The following is a 23,006-nucleotide window of genomic DNA, read 5'->3' as shown; positions in this document are numbered from 1 at the left end:
TGTCCTTCGAACCACACACTTGGCTGTGGAGCGTCATCCTGCGGGGCTATCCCCAGCATTTTGGGTCTCTCTGTTCTGTGGGGTCTGCGAGGTTTAGCAGTTTTGTATCTGGTGGCCACTTGCTGTTATTTCTTGACTGTTGCTGTCCCCATTGTCAGTAAACTTACCTTTTCACTTACATCTACTTATATTCATTGCTTATTGGTGGAAAGGGCTTGGCTGAATCTATAAAAGATGGCAGTTCATTCCAGAGTGTTCTCCTTCAAGTTGTCTTAAAGCAGGACACAAATTCTTTCTGTTTCAGAATCCTTCAGCACGGTGTCTATTACACGCCTGCTATGATGGGCAAACTCAAACAGTGCTGGCCTCTACCAATACAGCAGAACAGGAACTCAAACATTTTTTCAAGTCTGCAGTTTTTGTCTATCCCCCTCTTCTGGCTCCAAGCATGCAGTTTGTTTTCCACCACTTTGGAGGCCAAAATCTCCGACAGGAAGAAACTTTTATTAAAGTTTGTTGCTAACTATAAGTGATACTACAACACAAGAAGAATTCTGATACAATACAAACAATTCTGATAAGTAAGGCATGCATTACCTTACTTTTCTCTACACAGAACACTATGATACACTAGCACAAATACAAAATAAAGAAGCAAACTATTTATTTAACTAGTAGCATCTTGAAAAGCAGAAAGGTCTGAAAACTGCAAGGTCTCATCAGCACTTAGACTTTACCATCCAAATCTTTTGTGAATGTTTTTCTAATGAATTAAAGCATTGCCATCGAGGAAATAAAACAGCACCATCCTGGGAGGCTGTTTTAAACCAGAGACCAGACAGTACTGTTCCTATTTTGAAGAGTGTGCAGCATCTACTAAACAGACCTAGCAAACATTTTTTAAGAACTGTTTGGGACAAAATCAGAATGCATCATGTGTCTCCAAATCAGTAATGATCTTGCAAAACTGCTGGTGATTTTTATCCACACGCTCCTTGTTCTCCTTAGAATGGCTTACACTGACTTACATAAATGTACAACATTTACATTTAAAGTGTACTTAGACCTTTAAAAGCAGATTACTTGGCCAACCAAGCACCTCTGCAATACTTAGGTGCTGGAGAAAGAATTGCAGTGCCATTATGTGCCCTTGAGCTACCAGATGAGTTACTGATAAATGACTTGAAATGCTGTTCTAGCTTAAGGCTTATCTGGATCTTTGGCATAGTTGTTTTAGACTTTTAGTCAATACACTGTTTACCTGCCTCCAGAAAAAAGCTTCTTGCAAAAACTTTTGTGGCTTTGGAAGATTGAAGATGTCCCAGTATGACAACCTGATTACATTCACATTGCATTCACCCAAAGCTCTAGGAGACAAGGCACAGTTAGCCACTTGAGGTGTGCACAGCTTCCAGCCTAATATGAAGTTATATTGGCCGCCTCATCAACGTCTCTCTCATGTCTTCTCTGCAGTGCTCATTGCAGTTCAGAAAGCTATTTGCCCTCTTTAAGCAAATAAGTCTGAAAATTAAACATTAAAATAATAACCATTTGTATGATGCCTCCTTTACCAACCACAAAACCTCTTGTAACCAACAAGACCATTTCAAAGTATTCTTATTATTTTGAAAGATATTATTAGATTATGCCTTACTTATGCCACTGGGAAAAAGTTAATGCTGGGAAAAAGATAATTCTTTTATGGTTGGCCCTTTCTCACTGGAAGAGGAATCTGTAGTTAAGATAATTTCTTTTACATTGTCCTCTTCCTTAATCATTTTCCTTGCCTTTTCACCAGAAGTTTTATAGGATTTTATTTCATGTCACAGAAAGAAGACACCTTAACTGAAAAGTTAAAAAAAAAAAAGGGACACAGATACAGTGTGGAAATTATCATCAGACAAGAGAATTTATTAAGGAATAATTGTTGCTGTTAATGACTATTTTACAATTAATAATCTCACAACTCAAATTGCTTATGAAGTTCCATATGTTAAGAGCTCTAAGGTTATACCATGCTGACATTTCAATCTGGTGGTACTCAAGCTGAATAGGTTTTCACAGTAACTTTTAACAGTCAAAGTTATCTGAACTGTTTAAGTGATGGTGAGCAAGCCTGACACCGTTACTATCTTACGACAAATTTCCCCAAAAACATTTTTTCATTTCTGTTTTGCAAACACTAATCAGGTGAAGCAGAACCAACTTTATTACCCATTTTTATTGAAATAACCCAAAACAACCATATCTCATAACTTAATAGTAGCTGTGAATACAACATTTTCATCTTTGATAATGTTTAGGATAGCTTTCAAGCTCTTTTTCTCTTTTCAGGATAGCATGCTTATACGTTGCTTCTAGCTTTTCAACCTTTCTTTTATAGTACACTGTTGCAATCTGTGGTCTTTGATGACACTGTGATATAAAAGTTGGTATTAGTCTGACTCAGCAGCAGTGCATCATACAGTGATGGTCTCAGGACTAAGAGAAAAAGGGCTCTTCTGTTGCTTTAAAATAAAGCATCAAAAATAGGGAAAAGTAAATAAAGATAAATTTAAAAAATAAGTGTCCACTTCTGAGCTAGCATATGCAGAATGGTAGAGGCTGAAATGAACCCCTTGATCTACTTGTGTGCTCAGAGGAGGGTAAGCTACAGAAGGCTGCCTAAAGCTGTGCTCAGATAAATTCTGACTATGTGTAAAAATAACAACTCCACAGTCAGTTCCAGGGTTTGACCTGCCTCACACACACACACACAAGGGTAAAAAAAAAAAAAAAAAAAAAAAGCCTTCTAATTTCAGATTACATTTTCTGTTTTTTAATGTGTCATCATTGACTCTTGCTCTCTCAGAGGGCAGTACAGGGGGAACATCCAGCTCTTTCCACTCCCTCCCTCAGATATTCACACAGAACAGTGAATATCCTGCCAAAACTTTTCTTCCGCAGGATGAACAGCCCCAGCTCCCTTAGCATCTCTTTCCATACTGGATCACCAATCTTTCAGTCATAGCTGTGGCCCTGCACTGGACTTCCTCCAGTACATCTGTATCTTCCTCATGCAAAAGGCCAGAGCCAGACCAGCATTTCACATACATCTGCACTCATAGTGCAGAGAAGAGGGCTAGGATCACTTCCCATGTCCTGCTAACAAATCTCTGCATATCGGACTTGGAATGCCCTTGCTTGCCAGCTCATGCGCAGCCTGTCCCAGCAGGGACCCCAACTCCTTTTGTGCAAAGTTTTCAACCAATCACCCTCCTGCTTACACACTATTTTCCTTATTTCTGACTTTAGGATATTAACAATGCCTACAATGTAGTGAGAAAAGTTAGTATCTGTAGGACCTGGAATATTCCATATGAACAGTACCTTGATGTCCAATTAATTGTCACCCAATTCAAGAAGCCCAAAAATAAATATGCATATTTTTCCCCAATAAAAAAAGTCTTGAAAAGGACAGCAAATTTAAAATCAATCAGTAACTTACTGAACATACACTAGAATTCTCTTCTGCCAGAAGTAGACAGTAAAGAGAGGGGAGTTTTATGGAGCTGTGATTGTAAAAGCAAAACATTGTCCCAAATAGACATTACCTCTAGAACGTAATCACATATTTTATATAATCAAGTTGTTTTGAAAAGTGATTTGCCAAGGTTTCCAGAACTGAAAAAGACAGTTTACTGTCAAATACATCTCTTAAAGGAAAAAAAAAAACTAACGAGGAATAACACCACGAAGCTTACAAATTGCTCTTTTCTTTTACCCTAAAATACAGGCATTGTCTTTTCAATGAATGTTGAATCAGCTTTATTTATCACAACACAATTGCATCTGTAACATTAAACAAGAGCCCATTATCAATTTCACCAGCGATGGTGTAAGGATAAGACAATCAGGATGTCAAATGTTTTCCTCATCGTTGCAACAGCTCAGAGTTTCTTTCCATCAAGCAACAAGTTTGCTGCCATAATACAATTTGCACTACAGGCTAGGCTATGCCTGAAACCCATTTAAATTCCTTCACATATACAACTCCTCTGAAAAAAAATAAAATTATAAAACATAAACTAGCACGAATTGGCAATAATTAACTATGCATAAATGGTGCAAAATAGACCAGAATCTCTACTTACCAGTGCAATTCAGAACAGCTGCACATACTGAAGACAAAACACTGTTAGTCAGATCTTTTGTTCTGCTTCAACAAAACACAGAAACAAAAGCAGCAAAACTGCTATGACACCTTTTCTGTCTTTTTCAATTACAGGGTGCAATAATATCCCCAGCGTAATCAGATAGTTCTTGTGATGACAGTTGATCTTTTGCCTGCAATGGACAGGCAACCAAACTACACCCAATACGTATCACTTAACACTGCATTTCTATACCCTTTATTTGTGAATTCCTGAAGGTGAATCTCAAAACAAGCTTCATCATCACAAAGAAAGCACTTAAACATTTAATGGTAATGATTCCCATCTGAGATAGTGGCTAGAAGGTAGTAAGAAAAGGAAATCAAACGATGTATTAAACACAATGTTATAAAGCTGAGTTACACACCTGCATCCAAAAGTCTTGAACTAGGGTGAAAATCCCTAAGTCTAATGTTGCTGTTCCTGACTATACTCTGAATTTCAGAACTCACTGAGGCATCCTTGATCCAAAAAAATCAAACAGGAACTATGGTGCTTGAGAACAATTTTTCTTTTCTATTCAATTAACTTACCAAAGTACACAAGACAAGAATTCCTTTTAATTTCAAAGAAGGCAATAGTAGAATTAATTACAGAAGAAAAGTTTACAAGCAGCTTTGCAGCAGAAAGACTGTATGCTGAATGGCAAATGGTAGAAAGGTGAGGCATGGAGGTGGGAGGGTGATCAGAACAGAAGCTGCTGATAAAGAAATGTGCAAGCAATTCAGAACAATGGGTTATTGCTTCAGATGTCACATTTCCTTGAATAAATGGGGAGCTGCTAAGTATTTTGATCCTGCAAGCAACTGCTGCTATTTCTTTGAATAAAAAGAAAAAAGAAGAACTGCCAGTTTGTGGAACATTGTTTACTGTTAATCAACACATCTTAATCGAAGTTTTCACAATGCTTAAAGCTACATTTAAGTACACAATAGTCTCAATCACAAAAAACAAGCAGAACAATTAAACGATGTAAGGCCTTAAAAGCACAGTGTGTATTGTTGGAATATTATTTTGTTTACAATTAGGTTACATATAATTTATTTTTTACAGTTTTATTCACTCACAATGCATTCAAGGGAAAGGCAATTAAAGTTTATTTCATGATGAGTTAATAGAAGAATATCAATATTCTCTTCTTTCCATTCCTCCCACCCCACCCAGGTCTGATTAGCAAAATTCCCATACAATACTCAAGAAACCATAAGCTTTTACACTAAACATCCAAAATTAAGCCTGATCAGACAACAGCAAGTTACAAATTTTTTATTACAATGTTGGATAAACTTCAAAGTTCTTCTTAATGACATATTGTGGCTCTAGAAAATCAGTGTTTAAAACTACATGGTTCAAGAAGTATTCTATGTTTTAAAAGTCTTACTGGTTTCAATGAGGTATTTCACCTATTTTCAAAGAAAGGTCCTCAGTAGTAATTATGTGAATGATACTTGCATTACAACTATGATAACTTGTGGCATTATTTTGGCAAGATTAGGACTCCTGAGAACATGAGTGGGTACATTTTATTATCTTGAAAGCTAAGGGACAACAAGACTAAAAAAATAACTAAAGGAAAACTAAGCACAAAAGAAATGAAAAATATGGGAAAATATATCTATTTTGTACTCCTCTCCCTGTAACAGGGCATGAGTAATTTTCAGTGACTGTTGGTTCTTATTACATACATTAGTATTTGCTCAAATTTCATGGCTATTACATTTCTACAGAACAACTGCTTGGAAGTCTGTTTTTTAATTACACCTGTGCAACAGAGCAAGTCACAGTACACCTTGAGATATTTAAAAAATATTTATAAACTTGTTTTTGATATGCTAAAGCACTTGGCAACATTTTTACAGCATTTGGTTTTATATAATTAAATTTCCTTACAGTACTCCTTGTGATTTTTTTCTTCAAGTCTAAGAAGAAAAAGATCTCACACAAAGAAATATGAACTGCCAAGTCTGACTGCATGATCATGTAATTCCAGTTTATAATGCTGGCATTAAAACCTTCATTAATTATGTTGACAAATCATTCCCTGTACATTTAATGAAGGCAACCAAGATGATTTGAAAACACAACATTCAGGTTTTAAGTTACATATTTATCAAGGTGTGCAGTTCTGCAGTGAAATGAAAAAAAACATGTAAATACACAACAAAAGTTACAAATTCACGAGTTCCTGTGACACAAACTGTTTTAATCTTTCAAGGTACTGTCCATAGAGTTCCACATCATTATGTCCTGCTCCTTCTACCCACAGTGGTTCTACAGGTCTCTGACAACGCTCAAATAACGCCAGGCCATGTGAAAAGTCAATTACTTCATCCTCAGTTCCATGGATTATTAAGACAGGAGATGTTATTTTAGAAATTTTGTCAATGCTGTAAGAGAAAGATTGTATCTAAGAAAACAATGGCATTGTTCTGAAATACATGACAGGAATTTTCTTCAGTTAAGATCTACTTCGTTTTTCAGTCTTACAGAAACATATTGCAAATGATTTTGTTCACAAATATCCAAACTAACAATTCACTGGATAGAACTACTTGTTAGAACTAGGGATTTACATGTTATGTATAAATGAAAATTAATTACTTCTTTACAGATATCCACTAAAATAATTAGAGATGCAAAGTGCCTGTAAGGTTTACAAAGTTTTGTAAACTTCTTGAAATTAAATGTTCCTCTTTGACATCCACTGATTTTTCTCTACTTGTTTTATTAAACTTTTGAAAAAAAATTCAGAGAATTTGCCAGACTACTTGTTTCTTTAGTTGAAAATTTCTGTAATAGAGAAAATGCATGCTAAATAAAAAACAATAATCCTACAACTTACTTTGGGAATGCATCAAAGCAGTACGTCTTCTTTGTATCAGGAAAAGCTACTCGCATTCCTGAAGTCAGTGGAGAATGAAGAATTACAGCAGCACTTTCATACCTAGCAGCAAGATCCACAGATGGTACCGTTCCTATACTCTGGCCATATATAATCACGTTTTCAGGGCGAATCCCATACCTAGAAAATTAGAAATGTTTAAAAAGTGAAACAGAAGAAAGTGAAAATTAGAAATGTTTAAAAAGGGAAGCAGATAAAACCACAGAGCAAGGCAAAAAAGGCATTTCTGAAGGTGATAATTTTCAGAAGGGTATCAACTATGAAACAGGAGCTGGTAGAAGAACAAGCAAGTCTGTTCTATGACATTCCTGACTAAAACACACAATTATTTATTTACTCTCTATTTGCAGTATTTTTTTTCCTTATGCCTGATTGGTATTTAAATAATTATTTAATTTTTCAAATATGGATTTGTGAATGCAGTGTGGCTTGTATACTAGTCAAAACTCTTCACTATTAACTCCAGTGAACTTACAACAGAAAACAAAAAAAATTATTAGAGCCTTAATAGCTCTTAGGTTACATCACATGATACCTGATAAAACCTGCAAGCTGGTAACTTGTTTATAAATTTAACGAGACTTAAAGCATGCCCATACTGACAGTGATCAGTACAATAATATTAAACATTCCATGTGATAACCAAGAAACTTGTTCTTATCAACCTAATCCACAAGCGAGATAGCCTAACAGGGAATACAGAACTGAAGTCAAAGACTGCCTCCTAGTAAGATGCAATTAACAAGGGCAAACAAAAGAAGCATCTAGTTAACACTTAGACAAGTCAGTTTAATATATTTTTTGACATTTTCATGAATACAGAAAGTAACTCCTACCTAAGTTACACAGGAAAGCCTTTAAAGGAAATGGTAATGTGGCAAAGAACAGAAGTGGGCTGCTGATCCATTGCCCTCTACTAACCAGGCACTCTTAGCATAGGTCAGACTGTGGCAGTGTATCTAAATTTGGGAAAGGAAGTACCTTGAATTGGAAGGGATACTACATTGCATTAATACCAAACCCAGGAAAAACTCATACACAAAAAAACCCAAAACCAGCAACAACCACCCTCCCCAAATATAAAAGCTTTTAAAGTATTAGCACAGAGGCAGACTTTGCTTGACACAGGAACCTTGCTGCATCATGACTGCTTAATTACTGTCAGTGTTTCCTAGAAAGAGCTTCGAGTCATAATCAGATCATGATCAAATTAAGACTTCTAAAACTGTAAGTCTTCACCACCAGCCTGGAAACAGTAGCAAGCTGTTCACCTCATGACAATTCTCAAAGAATAAGCAATTTCAAGCATTAACAAGATTTTCTGAAAATTCCAACACACATAAATACAATAAATTAAAGCTTTGAAACAAAAAAAACCCCCAAATCTAAGGTTTCCACTACTTCTGCATCTCTTCTGAAACACCTAAGAACATCTTAGCACCTACCATTTTACAATTCATCTCCCAATTCACATCACATTTGTCCATTCTGAAAGTAAATTATGACCTTCCCTCCTTTTCCACATAATCTGAACAAAATTTGCATTAATACCTGGCACGTTGCAGCACTCATATGGCACACATTTTGCACAGCAAATTATTATAAAACAGTTTTTTCAAGTAATTAACCTTGCCATAACACAATTGCGTTTTCTTGGATAAATTTTACAAGATACAGGCCATTACCCAGGAATTTAAAGCAGAACTTTAAAAAATGTATATTTTGGAACATATATTCTTCTCTTTCTCATTATTCTTTCCCCTATTTTTTGATCAAATTCCTTCAGCCTGAAGATAAATGATGACTAAAAAAAAAATAAGCAAAGCAAAGCATTTACAATATCTGTATTAAAATAATCCTTACTCTATCATAGTCAAACAGATTGCCTCACAATGCCCAGGTGAAACTACATACTTTGCAACCTGTAAACTAAAATAAAGAGGTGAATAACTAGAAGTGGTGGTTCAAAGTAGACTTCTGAATATTCTGGTTTGAAGAGGATGAAAACCTAAGTAATCAACCCCCAACTACCAAATAACCAACTCCAAGCAGCTTGGAAAAGAGATTATATTTGCTCATTCCAGTCTTCTCTTTTCCCTTGAAAAGGTTTAGTGGGCTGACCCTGGCTGAATGCCAGGCACCCACTAAAGCAGCTCTCTCACTCTGCTCCACAGCTGGACAGGGGAGAGAAAAGTTTAACAAAGGGCTTGTGGGCTGAGATAAGGACTGGGAGAGACCCCTCATCAAATACCATCATGGGCAAAACCAGCTACAAGTAGAGATATTAACTGAATTTATTACTAAGAAAATCAGAACAGGATCATGAGAAGTAAAACAGAACCTGAAAACACCTTCCTCCCTCTCCTCCCCAGCTCCACAGCCTACCCCAGCAGGCAATGGAGACAGGGAATCAGGGTTATAGTCAGTTCATCACGGGTTGTTTCTCCTGCTGCTCAGGGCAAGGAGTCCTTCCCCGCTCACCATGGCATCCCTTTCATGGGACACAGTTCTCCATGAACTTCTCAGATGTGAGTCTGTCCCACAGACAACAGTCCCCCTCAAATTGCTCCAGTGAGGGTCACCCTTCCATGGGGTGCAGTCCTTCAAGGACAGGCTGCTCCAGCACAGGAGCAGAGCTCCTTTCTTCACAGGTCTCTCATGGGGTCACAGCCTCCCTTCAGGCATCCCCCTCACACATCTGGTGTGAGGCCCCTCCATGGGCTGTAGGTGGATCACTGCATCCCTGTGGATCCCCATGGGCTGCAGGGGCCCAGCTGCCTCACCATGGTCTGCACCGTGGGTTGCAGGGGAATCTCAGCTCCAATACCTGGAGCACCTCCTTCACTGACCCTGGTGCCTGGAGGGATGTCCCCATTACATGTTCTCACTTCACTCTTTTCTGGCTGAAATTACAACTGCACAATGATTTCCCCCCCCCCTCCCCCACCCCTTCTTAAATATGTTATTCCAGAGGCACCACCATCATTTCTAATTGGCCCAGCTTTGGCCAGCTCTGTCTTTGGAGCTGACAGAGATTGGGTCTGCCAGACATGGAGGAAGCCTGTGGCAGCTTCTCAGAGAAGGCACCCCTGTAGACCCCTGCTAGTAAAGCCTGGCCATGAAAGCCCAACACAACAGGCTTCTGAAATGTTTGGAAAAAGAAAGAGCCCAACTATCCTTCTGTCACTATCTCTCAAAAGGATCACTTTACAATTGAAAACAGAAAAATTCTTGAAAAGGTAACTGTTTTTAAGCTCCCTACTCACAAAATTTGTTTACTTAATTTGATAGACTCATAGCCTGTTAAACTCCAAGGAGTTTTGTGCCAAATTATCAAGACTGCATACCTAGCCTCCCAAAGGAAGAGTGTCAGATCAGGAGAAAAGGCCACACTAACATTTTTCTCTTAATCAGTGCTGTATAAGTACAGACCATTCAGAGGAAGGGGAACGTGACACTCACAGAGCCGTATGATTCAAGTAGTTCCTCTGGTTACAAGAGGTCAAAGACACGCTGTAAAGTCTGTTGCTATCTCAGAAAGCTCATTATGTTGATAACAGGACTAATGTAAACACTGTTGTCCACTCAAGTAATCTTAGATTACTTGTGTCAGCATAGACAGACCTTCATTGTGGGGGTGAAGGTAATGGAGGGTGTTTTTAGGTTTGGGGATTTTTTTAAAGCCATAACCACCAAAGAGGACCTTGAAAGAAAACCTTAAAAGTAGCTATGCACAGATGTACCTTCTCAGAGAAAGCACTATTCCTCATGGACAAGTCATTCTGGGCAGAATCTGGTAGAAAACTAGATAGATATTTTCTGCAGTTCAAAGGCTGACTGTAACATCTTCCTCCTTCCCAGAGCAACTGGGATTTCAATTCCTTTCAACACCCTTTATGTTCACACACTTACAGGTTACCTGCCTGGAAAGCAGATGGAATCTAAAGAGCAGTTTTGACACAGAACCTGTGTTCACATTAGCTTCCTGACATCCTCACAGAGTGTGAGTGCTCACGAATTTCCACCTCATCACCATGCTAAAGGCACAGCTCGTGTCACTACAAAGCTAAGCTACTACCAAACAGAAAAGAATCACTTTCCTATTTGCAACTTCAGCAATTCTTCCCCCTCATTAGGTTTAACAGTTAATGAAAATAACTAAATAAATATTGTCTGGGAGTAGGGGAACAACTGCTTTTGTGCTCCCTTGTGCTGCCTTTGTTCAGGAACAGGCAGGAAACACCACGCCACCGGTGGGTTGAGGAAGGAACAAGCAGTAAGTTGTTGCAACTGTCCCAACTGTTCCACTGCCTGGAACCAGGGCCCAACACTAATGAAGCCAGTATCCTTTTCTGTGGCCCAAGTATCCTGACCAGATACAGATGGTCTCTTGCAAAAGAGGCAACCCTAAACACACCTAGCCTGATCTTTTCAGGTTCTGGTAGGAAAAGACCTGCTAAACAGCAGTGAAATATTATTTTTTTCCTTTGGTGATGAACAATGTGATTTAGCAGAAACTCTTCCACTCTTTTCTTGATATTTCTGTCTTTGTAGCAAGACCTTTCCTGCACTTTATCTTGCTGGTGGTCCACCTTTTCTCTGTCCCTCCATTCTCCTTTTTTTCCTCTTCTTGGGATCATAGAACAGTTTAGGTTGGAACACGATATAGTCCAGGCCCCTGGCATAGGGAGGTATTTCACTGAATCAAGTTGCTCAAAGTGCTGTCTGAGCTTTCCTTGAACACATTAATTTCATGTACATAACTTACAATGGATATTCACTTTACATTTTCACTGGATATGTACCACATTGCCATGATGACCCATCAGCAAACTACAAAATATATGTCTGGATGTGAAAAGGTAGGGAGAGTTCTTTTGTTTATTTGGGTTTTTTCTTTGTTTTTGGTTTTTAACTTTGTTACCTTTAAGAAAAAAATACTTTAGCAGAAATTACCATGCTACACTGTCAGGCTCTTAAAAATACCTACCATTTTGATATGGATATACATAAGGGAGACAAAGAAATTTATATTTACTTCTGAGCTGCTGCTCTTAATCTAGAAGACTCCACCGCTTTACAGTAAGAAAATAAAGTATTCATAAGATGAAGTTTAGAAGGGTAAATTTTCCACAGTTGTCCTAATTTGAAAGACAGGTATTTACTAACAAAGGCAGAAGCCTCCCTTTGAACTGAAAAATGTAATCCCTCCTCCCTACAAATTATTAGAATTTTGGAATTAAGGGAGCTCTCAGGCAAAGATAGGGGGGATCGAAATAGCAGTTCTTTACTAGTATATCTAACAAGACAAACAAGAACAACAACAGCTATGAAATTACCCACAAACAGAACAGTAACTCAGTCCCAGTGTTTTTTGGCTGCAGGCACCTTTTCCCTGAGCTGCAGTTCCCGGTGCTGGGGACGGGCAGGTCCCGCAGAGCTGCAGGAGGGCTGGGGGTGATGGCAGAGCTGTCCCAGGGGAAAGAGAGAGATGGAGAGAGCCCTCTGCTCATGGTGTGGGTCCCAGTGCTCAGCAGAGTGCTGGATGGTGGCAGGTTACAGCGAGAAGGCAGCAGGGCAGGGTCTGACAGCAGTGAGGATGGCTCCCGACGCTGGGATGGCAGCGATGGATCCGAGGCGCCGATCATCCTTCTGATCGTCCTTCTCGTCCGAACTCCGCGGGGGAAATGGGGAGAGCCAGAGCCTTCCGCTTCCTCTTCTGGATGTTTGGATATTGAGGGGTTTTCCCTCTTCCCTCCCCTCCCCCCTTCCCCTGTCATTAGGGCCTGATCAACAGGTATCTTAGCATGACAATGGGGAAAATTCCACAGAGGGAAAAGGGAAAGAACCAACCCCCAATAACAGTACTTTTTTAGGCTTACACTAGATGCTCTAGAGAAGCTACTGCAACACATACAATTAGAAAACCAACACAGCACTTGGGACACATAGAACAAGGGGGAACGTCCTCAGGGAATTTTCAATGTACATTCAGAATTTTTTGTCATCATGGACACAACACATGAAATTACAGCTGCAAGTTGCAGGACATGAAGGGCATAAGCATTTTCCACATGTCTAACTACAAACATTCCAGGCCATGAACAAAATTCAGGAGCATACAGCTCTTCCTCAACTGTTGTGTGCATTCCCCTTCTTGTGCATACAATATTTGACATTGGGAGAAGAAAAAAGGAACCATCTTTTATGAGAGGCAAGCCCATTGTCCTCATTATAATCAACAAATTGCATCTTGTATGCCACACTCATGACAGTTTGGTCTTTTCTAAACTTTAAAATGCTGCCAATTCACCTGTTCTGTTGCCAAGATTTCTCTTCCATGGTTATTGAGCTACTTTTCCCTAGCAATTTAAATAAAATGTCAGTTTCTCTCCAAAAATACGACGCTATGTACCTTGACTTCTAGCTGAACCCCACCCCTTCTGCTTCTGAACAAAAAAAAAAAAAAAAAAAGGTAATTTGTAAATTATCAAATGAACACTTTTGGCCAACATCCAAAGAGATTCAGTATTATTTCTATACCTGGCTGTTCAATTTATGGATATTCTGTTCACTTTGACACACTGTCTGATGGTGAGATTTACCCTTCAATTTTTCAATTATTATATAGTCCATGATAAGCAACAATGAAAGGGCTGTTTGGCTTCTTACAGGTAAATCTGGCCATGAGGCAATTCTGGCACATCTTCAGAGGTTTCTGAATGAGTGCTACTTGCCCTGCATTTGCCTGGGGCGGGTTAAACCTTTCCACCCCTAGCAGGGTGTCATCAAAGGCTTTCAGAGACCACAATAGCAGAAAATAGGCGTATCCCAAAATGACTCCTGGTATTTCAACACTTCCTAGCTATGACAGCTGGAAGAGCAATGTCCTCACTTGCGATTTTGTATAGTCCCATGCACACGAATATGTACAACTTTTCCAAACCTGATGAAGGTAGTGAATCACTCCACATTCTTTCATGGCTATTATCCACATATGTGGCTAATGCTTCCTATTAACATACTCAAAGTTAATGAACACAACTCAGCATCTACATCTGCTGTTCACCTGTTGTGATAGACTGCTAAACTAGTTTTCTGTATTCACTTACATGAATATTAATATTCACAGCAAAATCCCATCATCACCCTCGGTATGAGTTCCAGACTATTTCAACCCAGCTGTCCAGTCCCCACTGGACAACTGTGCTGATTTACAGGTAAGCATGTGGATTGTCTTTCCAAGATACAAAACTTAAGATGCTAGCAAGTCTACACCACAAGCAGTTTTGTTGACTGAAACTAAGTCAGCATCAGCATTTCAATTACCCCAGAAACATCTTTTAGTGCTAGGTTCCATGATTCCATTTTTCATAACAGGGAATGCAGGGAGCTATGGGTAACTGTGATCAATCTGCAAAGGTAACTTCTCCATTCTTTCCTTCATCACATCAAAAACTGTGAGGCTGTTTAAAACTTTAGGGTCCCTTTCTTACCTCATCAACAAGAACTTCCAAGGAAATTCTTTTCCAAGCTATACTCCCATTTTTCCTACAATCCATTGAATTAATTTGTTTTTGCAGAATTAGTAATAAATGTTAAAGATAGTGCCAGTGATGCCTTGGGTTTTAGCTTTTATGTTTTTCAGAATCTCTGCTGCTTAGTGCGTAATTCTGAAACTTCATATTAGGTATTAGTAAGTTCTCTTTGTGAGGTAGTAAGACAAAACAATCCCTTCCTAACTAGAGAATCAAAGACACCCATTACTCAAAAAGCATAAACAACAACACGGGAAAAGGGGGCTAGCCAGGGGGCTAAGACTTCAATAGATATCTATTTTATTCCTTTTGCTCTGCCTAGTCTCTGTTCCAGGTCAGCCTTTCCAGGCAAAACCAGATACAATAATTACAAATTAACTCATAAAGCAGAGCCTGTAAACCAACATGAAGTATTATGTTTCACCATCTAGTTCTCTTCCATTTTCAGCTAAATTGAAATAATTCAGACTGTCTTCCACATTGTTCACAAACCACAGCACGTTTTTGGTAAGTGTTACTGGGTAGTTCACTGAGGAACTAACATACAGACCACCTATCAGCTACAAACCATAGTCAACACTGCACTTGTTGCAGCTTTCAGCTTATGGAACAGTCATATCTCAACTTTCCATTGCAATAAAAATAAACACCAAAAGCTAATCTAACAACCTAGTATGCATTTTTTGAATAGATTAAGCTGAAAACCTGTGCCATGTGACTGAATTAAGTTTATGATAATAACCTTTTCCCTTATTTAATATATAAAACATATGCTTCTTTGAAAAGAAGAATCATACTGTTGTTGCAATGTAAAAGGAATGCAAGACTAAATGTGTATTTAAAACATTGAAAAGGGATAATCTGCTCATTAATACTACACCGATGAAGTTCTGAAATCACTGGGACAATTACCAGGATCCAGGACTTAAAGTCCACATGCCCTTACACTAAGTCATATCCCTGATACTATAATTATTAAACAGGATGCTCAAGTGGCAATGATCAAGCCATAACAGCACACTTAGGTTTTTATGCCTTTTTGGTGTAAAAAATACAGTGCGCTAGGATTTTTTGTAAGCAGTTATTCATATGATTGCATACTATTTAAAAAAATAGCTTTTGCAGTGGAGGTATTTGTAACATGAGAACATTGAGCTAAATGGAAAAAATTAAGGTGAAAATTGCTCTCAAATTAGATAAGCCACATTTATTTGGTGCAGGATTCTCTAGGATTCTCACCTATATCAGTGAATGCTTTCAGAGTCTTTCATCTTGCTATTTATCTCCCACAAAACCAGAAGCTTAGAGCACAAATTGCTGAAATAACATCTTTTCATTTGCATTTTTTTCTCATCCATTTTTATTCTGCTTGAGTTAACACCACTGCTCCAAATTACTTTTTCTTTGTGACCACCATAAGTTATTTACACAGACCCATTACAACTTCTCCCACACATTATATTTTGTGAAGATAGCTTTCTATATAAAGCAAAAAGGTGTTTCTCCCTTTGGAAATGCGGTAGCTGCTAGTTAGAATTTTGAAACAAAGGTGATCTCAAGACCATAGAGAAATAGAGTCTCGCCAAATTTTCTTGTACCAGCTTTTACTCTGCCCTTCCCTACAAAAAAAGTAGGTGATGGAAATTATCTGAAGAAACAACCTGCATTTTCTCACATCCACATCACAACAGTGGGTTCATTATTGAGGTATCAATTATTATGGATTTTTCCACCTTTTTAATGTTTACAGCTGAGAAGATTCCAAACTATGACAATAAGGATGATCTTCTAATCATTCAAGATTAATCCACAGCTTATTAAATTTAATTCCACTTCACTTTTTCCAGTATGTAAGTAATATACACTGATCCTGCTCAATACTGACAATTCCTTCAGCACCAGGCACCATCAGTCAGCTTGAATATGAATCCACTAATTCTAAATCACAGCATTGCTGTTTCAGCTACTGATGCATGTGAAATAAAACCATTTGACAAGCATGCTGCAAAATAAAAATGGCAATTAATGCCTTACCTTGTTCTAAGAGCCACCCAAGCAGCATCAATATCAGCATACAGATTCTTCTCTGTTGGCTTCCCAGAACTTGCACCATATCCAGAATAATCATAGGAGAATATGTTGCAATTAATCCGTGAACCCAGTCCTATATAAAAGCTGCTCATCTGACCCAGGTCAACAGCATTTCCATGTGAGAAGAGCAAAGTGTACTTGGCATTAGGCGAGCAACGCACGAACATACAGGCAATCCTGTTGCCTTTACATGTTCTAGTCATGAAGCACTCAATGGCATCTTTTTCTCTAGAAGAATATTGCCAGTCTGCTCGCTCAGAGAGATGTAAAGTCCAGCGACTACCACTCTCATCACACATCAGTGTGTATGTGGGATCTGGAGGTAAGAACGCCAGCTTGGAGGCAATTTTCCCTGGACATGGCGGACAACAGAACAGGCAACACAGTTCACTGAAGGAAAGATTATTCATCTTCTTGTCTGAAACGGGAACAGAGAATAGTATCAGCTTCCAGGTATAATGTGATATTAAAAAAATCCCAACTTAAATATATAAACATAATGTCTCTAAAAAATAATGCATAACTTTTGAACATTTAAGAAAATAAAGACTTCAATACATATATGTATATTGCCATATAATATCTAATTTGATATTATTAGCTACTTCACAATGAGTATATCGTTAAAGAGGAATAATAACTCAAAAGCCCTGCCAGATATCAAAAGTAAAACATGATTGACTTCCCAGGGAAAGAACAAGCATGAGTTTTGGTGTTTCTTTGGAGGAAATGAGGTTCCTCATCTTAAAACATTAAGAAAAGTGTTCTTCCCATTGACAAATATACATGTGATAAAGAAAAATTAAAATATGTTGGGGAGTTGCAGCATACTAAGGTTATGCAGACTTCCGCAGCTAAAAAATCACTACAGCATTTCCTAAATACAAAGAATGTGCATTGCAATCACAAGGTATGGGCTCTTGCAAGCACTATCAGAAGTATGAAAAGTCAAAACTTAGAAGACAAAACAAGATGATGCTTCTGGCTTAACAAACACTGTAGAGATTTGGTACATGAAAACATAGCCATAAACTTATCTTTGCTCATTATACTTGCCTACATAAATGTTTTGAAAACCCTCAAAGAAATTCTTAGCTGTATTGCACACAGGAATTGGTACTGGATAAATGACACAATTGGGTTTTTTTCCCATGTTTTAAGAAACACATCCCAAACTAAATGCACTATCACAGATATTTGTTAAAGCATAATCTACAGTACCAATTCAAAGCACTGGTTTTAACAGTGGGGGGGGGGGGGGGGGGGAAGGAAAAAAAGTAAACACACCTACACCTAAATCAAGCTAGGTAAAGATACAGCTGCCCTTAAAGTAGACATTGTGTTCTCTCTCAGTGTAGAGCAGTGAAAAAATTGGGGGGGGAGGGGGGAAAGTGCAGGTGCAGAATCCTTTGCTGCAGCAATACTTTTTCTCAGAAATAAGAAGAGCAATGAAATTTGACAAATACCATGCTGGAAACTAGCTCACCAAAGATAAGCATTTATTCTACTTTCTTTGTTTCAAGACATCTGACATTTCATCTTAACTTACACAACTCTCCCAATATCATATCTACAGGTCTCAAGCTCATCTCCTGACAGTTCCCTGTGAACATAAACACAGTTTCACATAATGGCTTTGACTCAAGCTACAAAACAAGCAGATTTCAGTTGTACCATGCTGTTCAGAATTATTTGGGTCATTGAACAATAAAATCTTACTGCTAACCATGACACCTAATAATACTAATATATATCAAATTTCGTCCTTAAACTGGTACAGAAGCATAGTCCAAATTTCTTTTTTAAAAAAACTTCAAGGAGAATGCTGAAAAACCACTTTAACATGTATCACAGAACAACCAGCCATATTTTTGAATGTGTGAATGGTCTCTTCCTAGTGGTAAAGCATGAAAGCATACTGCAAGCAATATTACATTTAGACAACAAAAACGGGCACAGTGAGACAGTCAGACAAACAGCACAAGCATTTGTGGAATACTACAAAAAAGAGGGCATGAAAAAAGAGGCTGAAGCAGCTAAGAGTTTTCACCCCAGGTCTCTAGTTTTCTTCAAATAAGAGGCCTACCACATGCATAGACATGGGAGAGCAACACTTGCAATTAGAGGATATAGCAGGAAGTACTGATCAGCTCCTATAAGAATGTAGATAGGCTCTTAAAGAAGATCCTGAATAAAAGACCATATTCCCACCAGCAGAAATAACAATAATCTTGTATATCAGCACAATTTATCACTCAAATTAGAAATAACTCATCCCTGTCAGATGAGATTATGTAAGCATTAAGTTTCAGTTATACCCACAAGTCAGGATAAGTGGAAGAAGTCTATGGAGGAAATCTAATATTAGCAAAAGGTTTGGATTGACTTACACCAAGTAAAAATCCAGAAATTGTTTTGGGGGCTGGTGGTGGTGTGTATTGGTTCCTTCTTTACTTCTCTTATAGTTATGAGTACCAAAGAAGGAACTTCTTTCACCTCTACTTAATGAGTTTGCCTTCACAATCCACATAAGCTCTTGTGATGTCTCAACATGCTTTTTTATCAAGTACTTGTGACCCAATACTCAAAATCACTTCTATTTCTATCAGAAAACATTAAATGGATCTGTTCCAAGTGAATTTTCCCACCTTTTCAGAAACACTGAAGGTGAAGTTAGATATTATACTTTATTCTAAGGGCGTGATAATTATTTTTTCATTAAAAATTTAAAAGAATTCGTACCTCCAAAAGTGAGATATAAATAGTTTGTTCTGCACAGAAACAGCAGATTATACTCTATACCAGCATACAACTACAGCTACAGAATTTCTTATTTCTTAAAAATCCACTTGTCAGAAAGAATTAGACCATTTGTAAGTATAAACAGCCCAGCAACACTTCAAATACAATCTCAATCAGAAAATATTTTCTATTTTTCACCAAAATAATTTCAGAAGACTAGAAACTGGCCTGCGGGATTCATATGCAGGGCAGTAATGCAGTAAACCACAGGAAATCAGCTGATGTGGTGGTACTGTCCCCCAAGATGGCTTAAATGTGCTAAAAATGAGCTGCAAATGACATGCTGAATACCATAGATGAAGTATTATTCCTCCCTTGTGCTAGACTAATGTAGGCTTTATATATTGATCTTTTAAGCAAATGGAAAATATGCCTACTGAAACAAAAGATTCTGATTCCAGAGTCATCATCCAACTAAATTACAGCTAACAACAACTCTTTTCTTTAAAAGAAATACATGCTACTTTCTTCAATTAGAAGGCCCAAGAAAAACAGCAGGTCACTAACTGAACCAATTTGATACAAAACACCTACTGAACTTACAGACCAGAACAGTTCCAAGTAAATGTAAGAAAAGTTTCTATTATACTGGAACTCGTTTGTCATTTACTGTGATGGACTGTATTCACGTGAGAGTGTGAATAAGTTGGATGTGTGCTTTATCTGGATCCTTAGAAAAGCTGAGGCAAAACCAGCTCTAACCAGATTACTTTAAGCATATGGTTCCACAAGTACAGATGAGTAACTTTAATGGGACTCATTTGACTAAGATATTTGTGAATACCTAAGTTATAGTCTAACACCTTCTGAGCATGTATGATGTAAATCTCTGTGCTCATTACAGCATCATCAGATTCCAAGATCAACACATCCCAACAACACAACTATCTCACCTTCTACTTGACATTTCAGTAGAAAAAAAAATGCCAGTGCTGTTCTACATATAGTTCCTACAGCTCATAAAACATACTAACAACAAAAAGAATACAATAAATAAATATACATCCCCTTTAAAATTATATTGCATTTTTCATAGTAACTAAGTATCAAAATTCTGTGGAAGAAACTCCAGAAAAACTCATCTCTTGCAGCAATAGAGGCTAAGAAATGAAACAGACTCAAGTTGTACTACTTACCCCTTCTGGTATAGCATTTAGAAGGAAAGTCAGAGCATTTTATCAATTTTATCTCTTTAACTATCTTATGAATAAAGACCTAACACATAAAATTACAAATGTGAAACTGCCCACAGGCAGTGATTCCAATTCATTCTGTGGCAATTAGGCTTCTCATAAAGGCTGACAGAAAGGGGAAATTGTCTATTTAATCTTAAAGAATACCCCAAGTATTTATCTTGTGATTTCTAAGATAACACAAAGGTAGTTTTTTTCATATGAGTAATTATTCCTATCTCTGCACATAACAAGAAGAAAGTGGAACCTGTTATTCACATCTTTGAATACTTCACTGTATATTAGTTTTAAAAGCAGCGCAACCCTTGCAAACACTTACCTAGAAGTCTTATATTTACATTAAATATAAAATATTATAGTTGTTTATTTAAATTAAATTGCTTAGGTAATGCGAACTATTCACAAGACCGAAGTCAAACTCGTAAATACAGCTGCTGGTTTGGAACTTTTAAGTATTATTCAAACCATAACGGGTAAGATATTAAAATTTTGGGGGTTTTTTTGTTTAGTTGTTTTTTGTGTGTATTTTGGTTGTGGGTTTGTTGTTTTATTGGTTTCTTTTTTTTCATCTTTACTCTTCATTATACACTGTTCAAAGATGGAATTCTAAAACATTTCCCCCTCACACTTTCATTGAACACAATACAAAGAAAACTTGAGTTCAAGCCACTACTGAAGTACCAGTATCTATTTTAAGACCTGTGTTATACTAAAATTTGAACAGAAGGATATGAACATCTTTTAACTAGTCCAACACTTAAAGCAACAAAATGTTCAGTGAAAAAAAAACGTTAGTGTCTGATTAAGTGCCACATAAAAGGATTGAGAGAATATTAAGAAAGAATACACAGCAAGTCCAGAAAACAACACAAAGAAAGTCTACTCAATTATGAAAAAGCTACACCAAGAAATTCTGTGAAGTAACTATTTCAGGTAGTTTTCAAAGGACAAAGTATACTACATGAAAACAGAGAAGCCTGATGGAACCAAAACTTTACTTTGGTTAATTTGATTCTGAACAAATAAACACCCCTGCTAGTCTTAAAAATTCAAGCTATCACAATTTAGATAGAGAGACATTATTTACCGTCTGCTGGTTACTTCGTATATATCAAAACCTAACGGCACAGTTGAAAAAAGAAAGGGAATACATGAAACACTAACTCAAAAATCCAGACAACCTTTTGTCAGCCCAAGAACAAACTAAACCTCTAAAGGTTCCAGCTAGACAACCGCGGGATCAAGTCGATTACATAACGCCTTGCATGCTCCCAAGCGAGACCCTGCTCCCCGGACCTGCCCTGCTCAAACCATCCGCCGGCTGCCCGGCCGCTGCCGAAGCTCCGCTGTTCCGTGTCCCAGGCCGGCCGGCCACCAACACTGAGCTCCGCCCGCAGCACCGCTCGGCGCTCAGGCGGTTCTTCTCCGATTTCCGCAGCCGTGAACCTTCCTAGTTAATTACTAACCAAACACTTTAAATTTTTATATTAGTAATACCTGACAGCAATGCTGAGGCCAGAGTCACTCCCTCAAAAGCAGAAGCTGAAAGAATAAATTTAACCAGGCTGGCGGGAACTAAATTTAACTCCTCAGGTGTCCGCATCTGAAAAGGGGTCCGCCGAAACCCTCAGCAGTGACTCAGAGGACTGTTTGGAGCCGCGAAAAGCCAGACTTTAAACAAGCGTGTCGTAAGTCAGGGCGCCCGTTTCCAACAAAGGGGTCCAGGGCAAGACCACGGAGACCGGAGCATCGGGACACAGCGCTCACAGCACCAGGGGACCCGAGGCAGGCGGCACCCCCAGAGACCCCCGAGCCCAGCGACACTGGGACGCGGGCAGGAGGGTGGCCGGGGCCGGCAGGTCCCCGCCCGGTTGGTGCCGGAGCCCGCGGCTCCCTGAGGAAACGCCGGCGGCTGCCGCGGGCCTCGCCGCTCGCCCCAGGGGCCTGCGCCAGGCGGCGCGGACGGGCCGCGGGTCCGAGCGGGGCAAGAGGGGCGGGCGGACCCGCGAGGAGGAAACAGCTCGCCCACACGGCGCGGCAGCGGGCTACCCGAACGCCGTCCACCCCCGCGACGCCGGGAAGGACAGCCCTTACCTGCCCCTGGCGCTCCGCTCGGCAGCCCCGCGCTCTCCCGACTGCCGCCGGGTCGGCGGGGTGCGGGGACGCCGGCTGTGCTGAGTAACGGAGCGGCGGGAGGCGGCCGTCAGCGCCCCGGCCAGAGACCCGCGAGGCCTTGGGAGCACCGAGCCCGCCCCGCGCAGCCTCCGGAGCGGCGCCGGCCTCGCCC

The 23,006-nt window shown here is 39.0% G+C and overlaps 1 protein-coding gene across 3 annotated transcripts; it reads right to left on the bottom strand.

The window, feature by feature from the left end:
- Window positions 1-5,443: 5,443 nt before the first annotated feature.
- ABHD17B (abhydrolase domain containing 17B, depalmitoylase) lies at window positions 5,444-22,955 on the bottom strand. Of its 3 annotated transcripts, none has more exons than XM_062513117.1 (4): window positions 22,814-22,955; window positions 16,668-17,142; window positions 7,036-7,215; window positions 5,444-6,580 (listed from the first exon to the last, which is right to left on the bottom strand). In XM_062513117.1, exons 2-4 carry the CDS (start codon window positions 17,132-17,134, stop codon window positions 6,361-6,363), a joined length of 867 nt encoding a protein of 288 aa, XP_062369101.1. In that variant the 5' UTR covers window positions 17,135-17,142; window positions 22,814-22,955; the 3' UTR covers window positions 5,444-6,360. The 3 variants fall into 3 exon arrangements, with proteins under 3 accessions (XP_062369101.1, XP_062369099.1, XP_062369100.1); XM_062513115.1 differs by lacking the exon at window positions 22,814-22,955 and adding an exon at window positions 22,217-22,505; XM_062513116.1 differs by lacking the exon at window positions 22,814-22,955 and adding an exon at window positions 18,274-18,449.
- Window positions 22,956-23,006: the final 51 nt, after the last annotated feature.

This window comes from Cinclus cinclus, chromosome Z (genome assembly GCF_963662255.1).
Source record: "Cinclus cinclus chromosome Z, bCinCin1.1, whole genome shotgun sequence".
Classification (NCBI taxonomy): domain Eukaryota; kingdom Metazoa; phylum Chordata; class Aves; order Passeriformes; family Cinclidae; genus Cinclus; species Cinclus cinclus.
The sequence above is the reverse complement of the archived record's forward strand: the minus strand, read 5'-3'. Positions and strand labels throughout refer to the sequence as shown.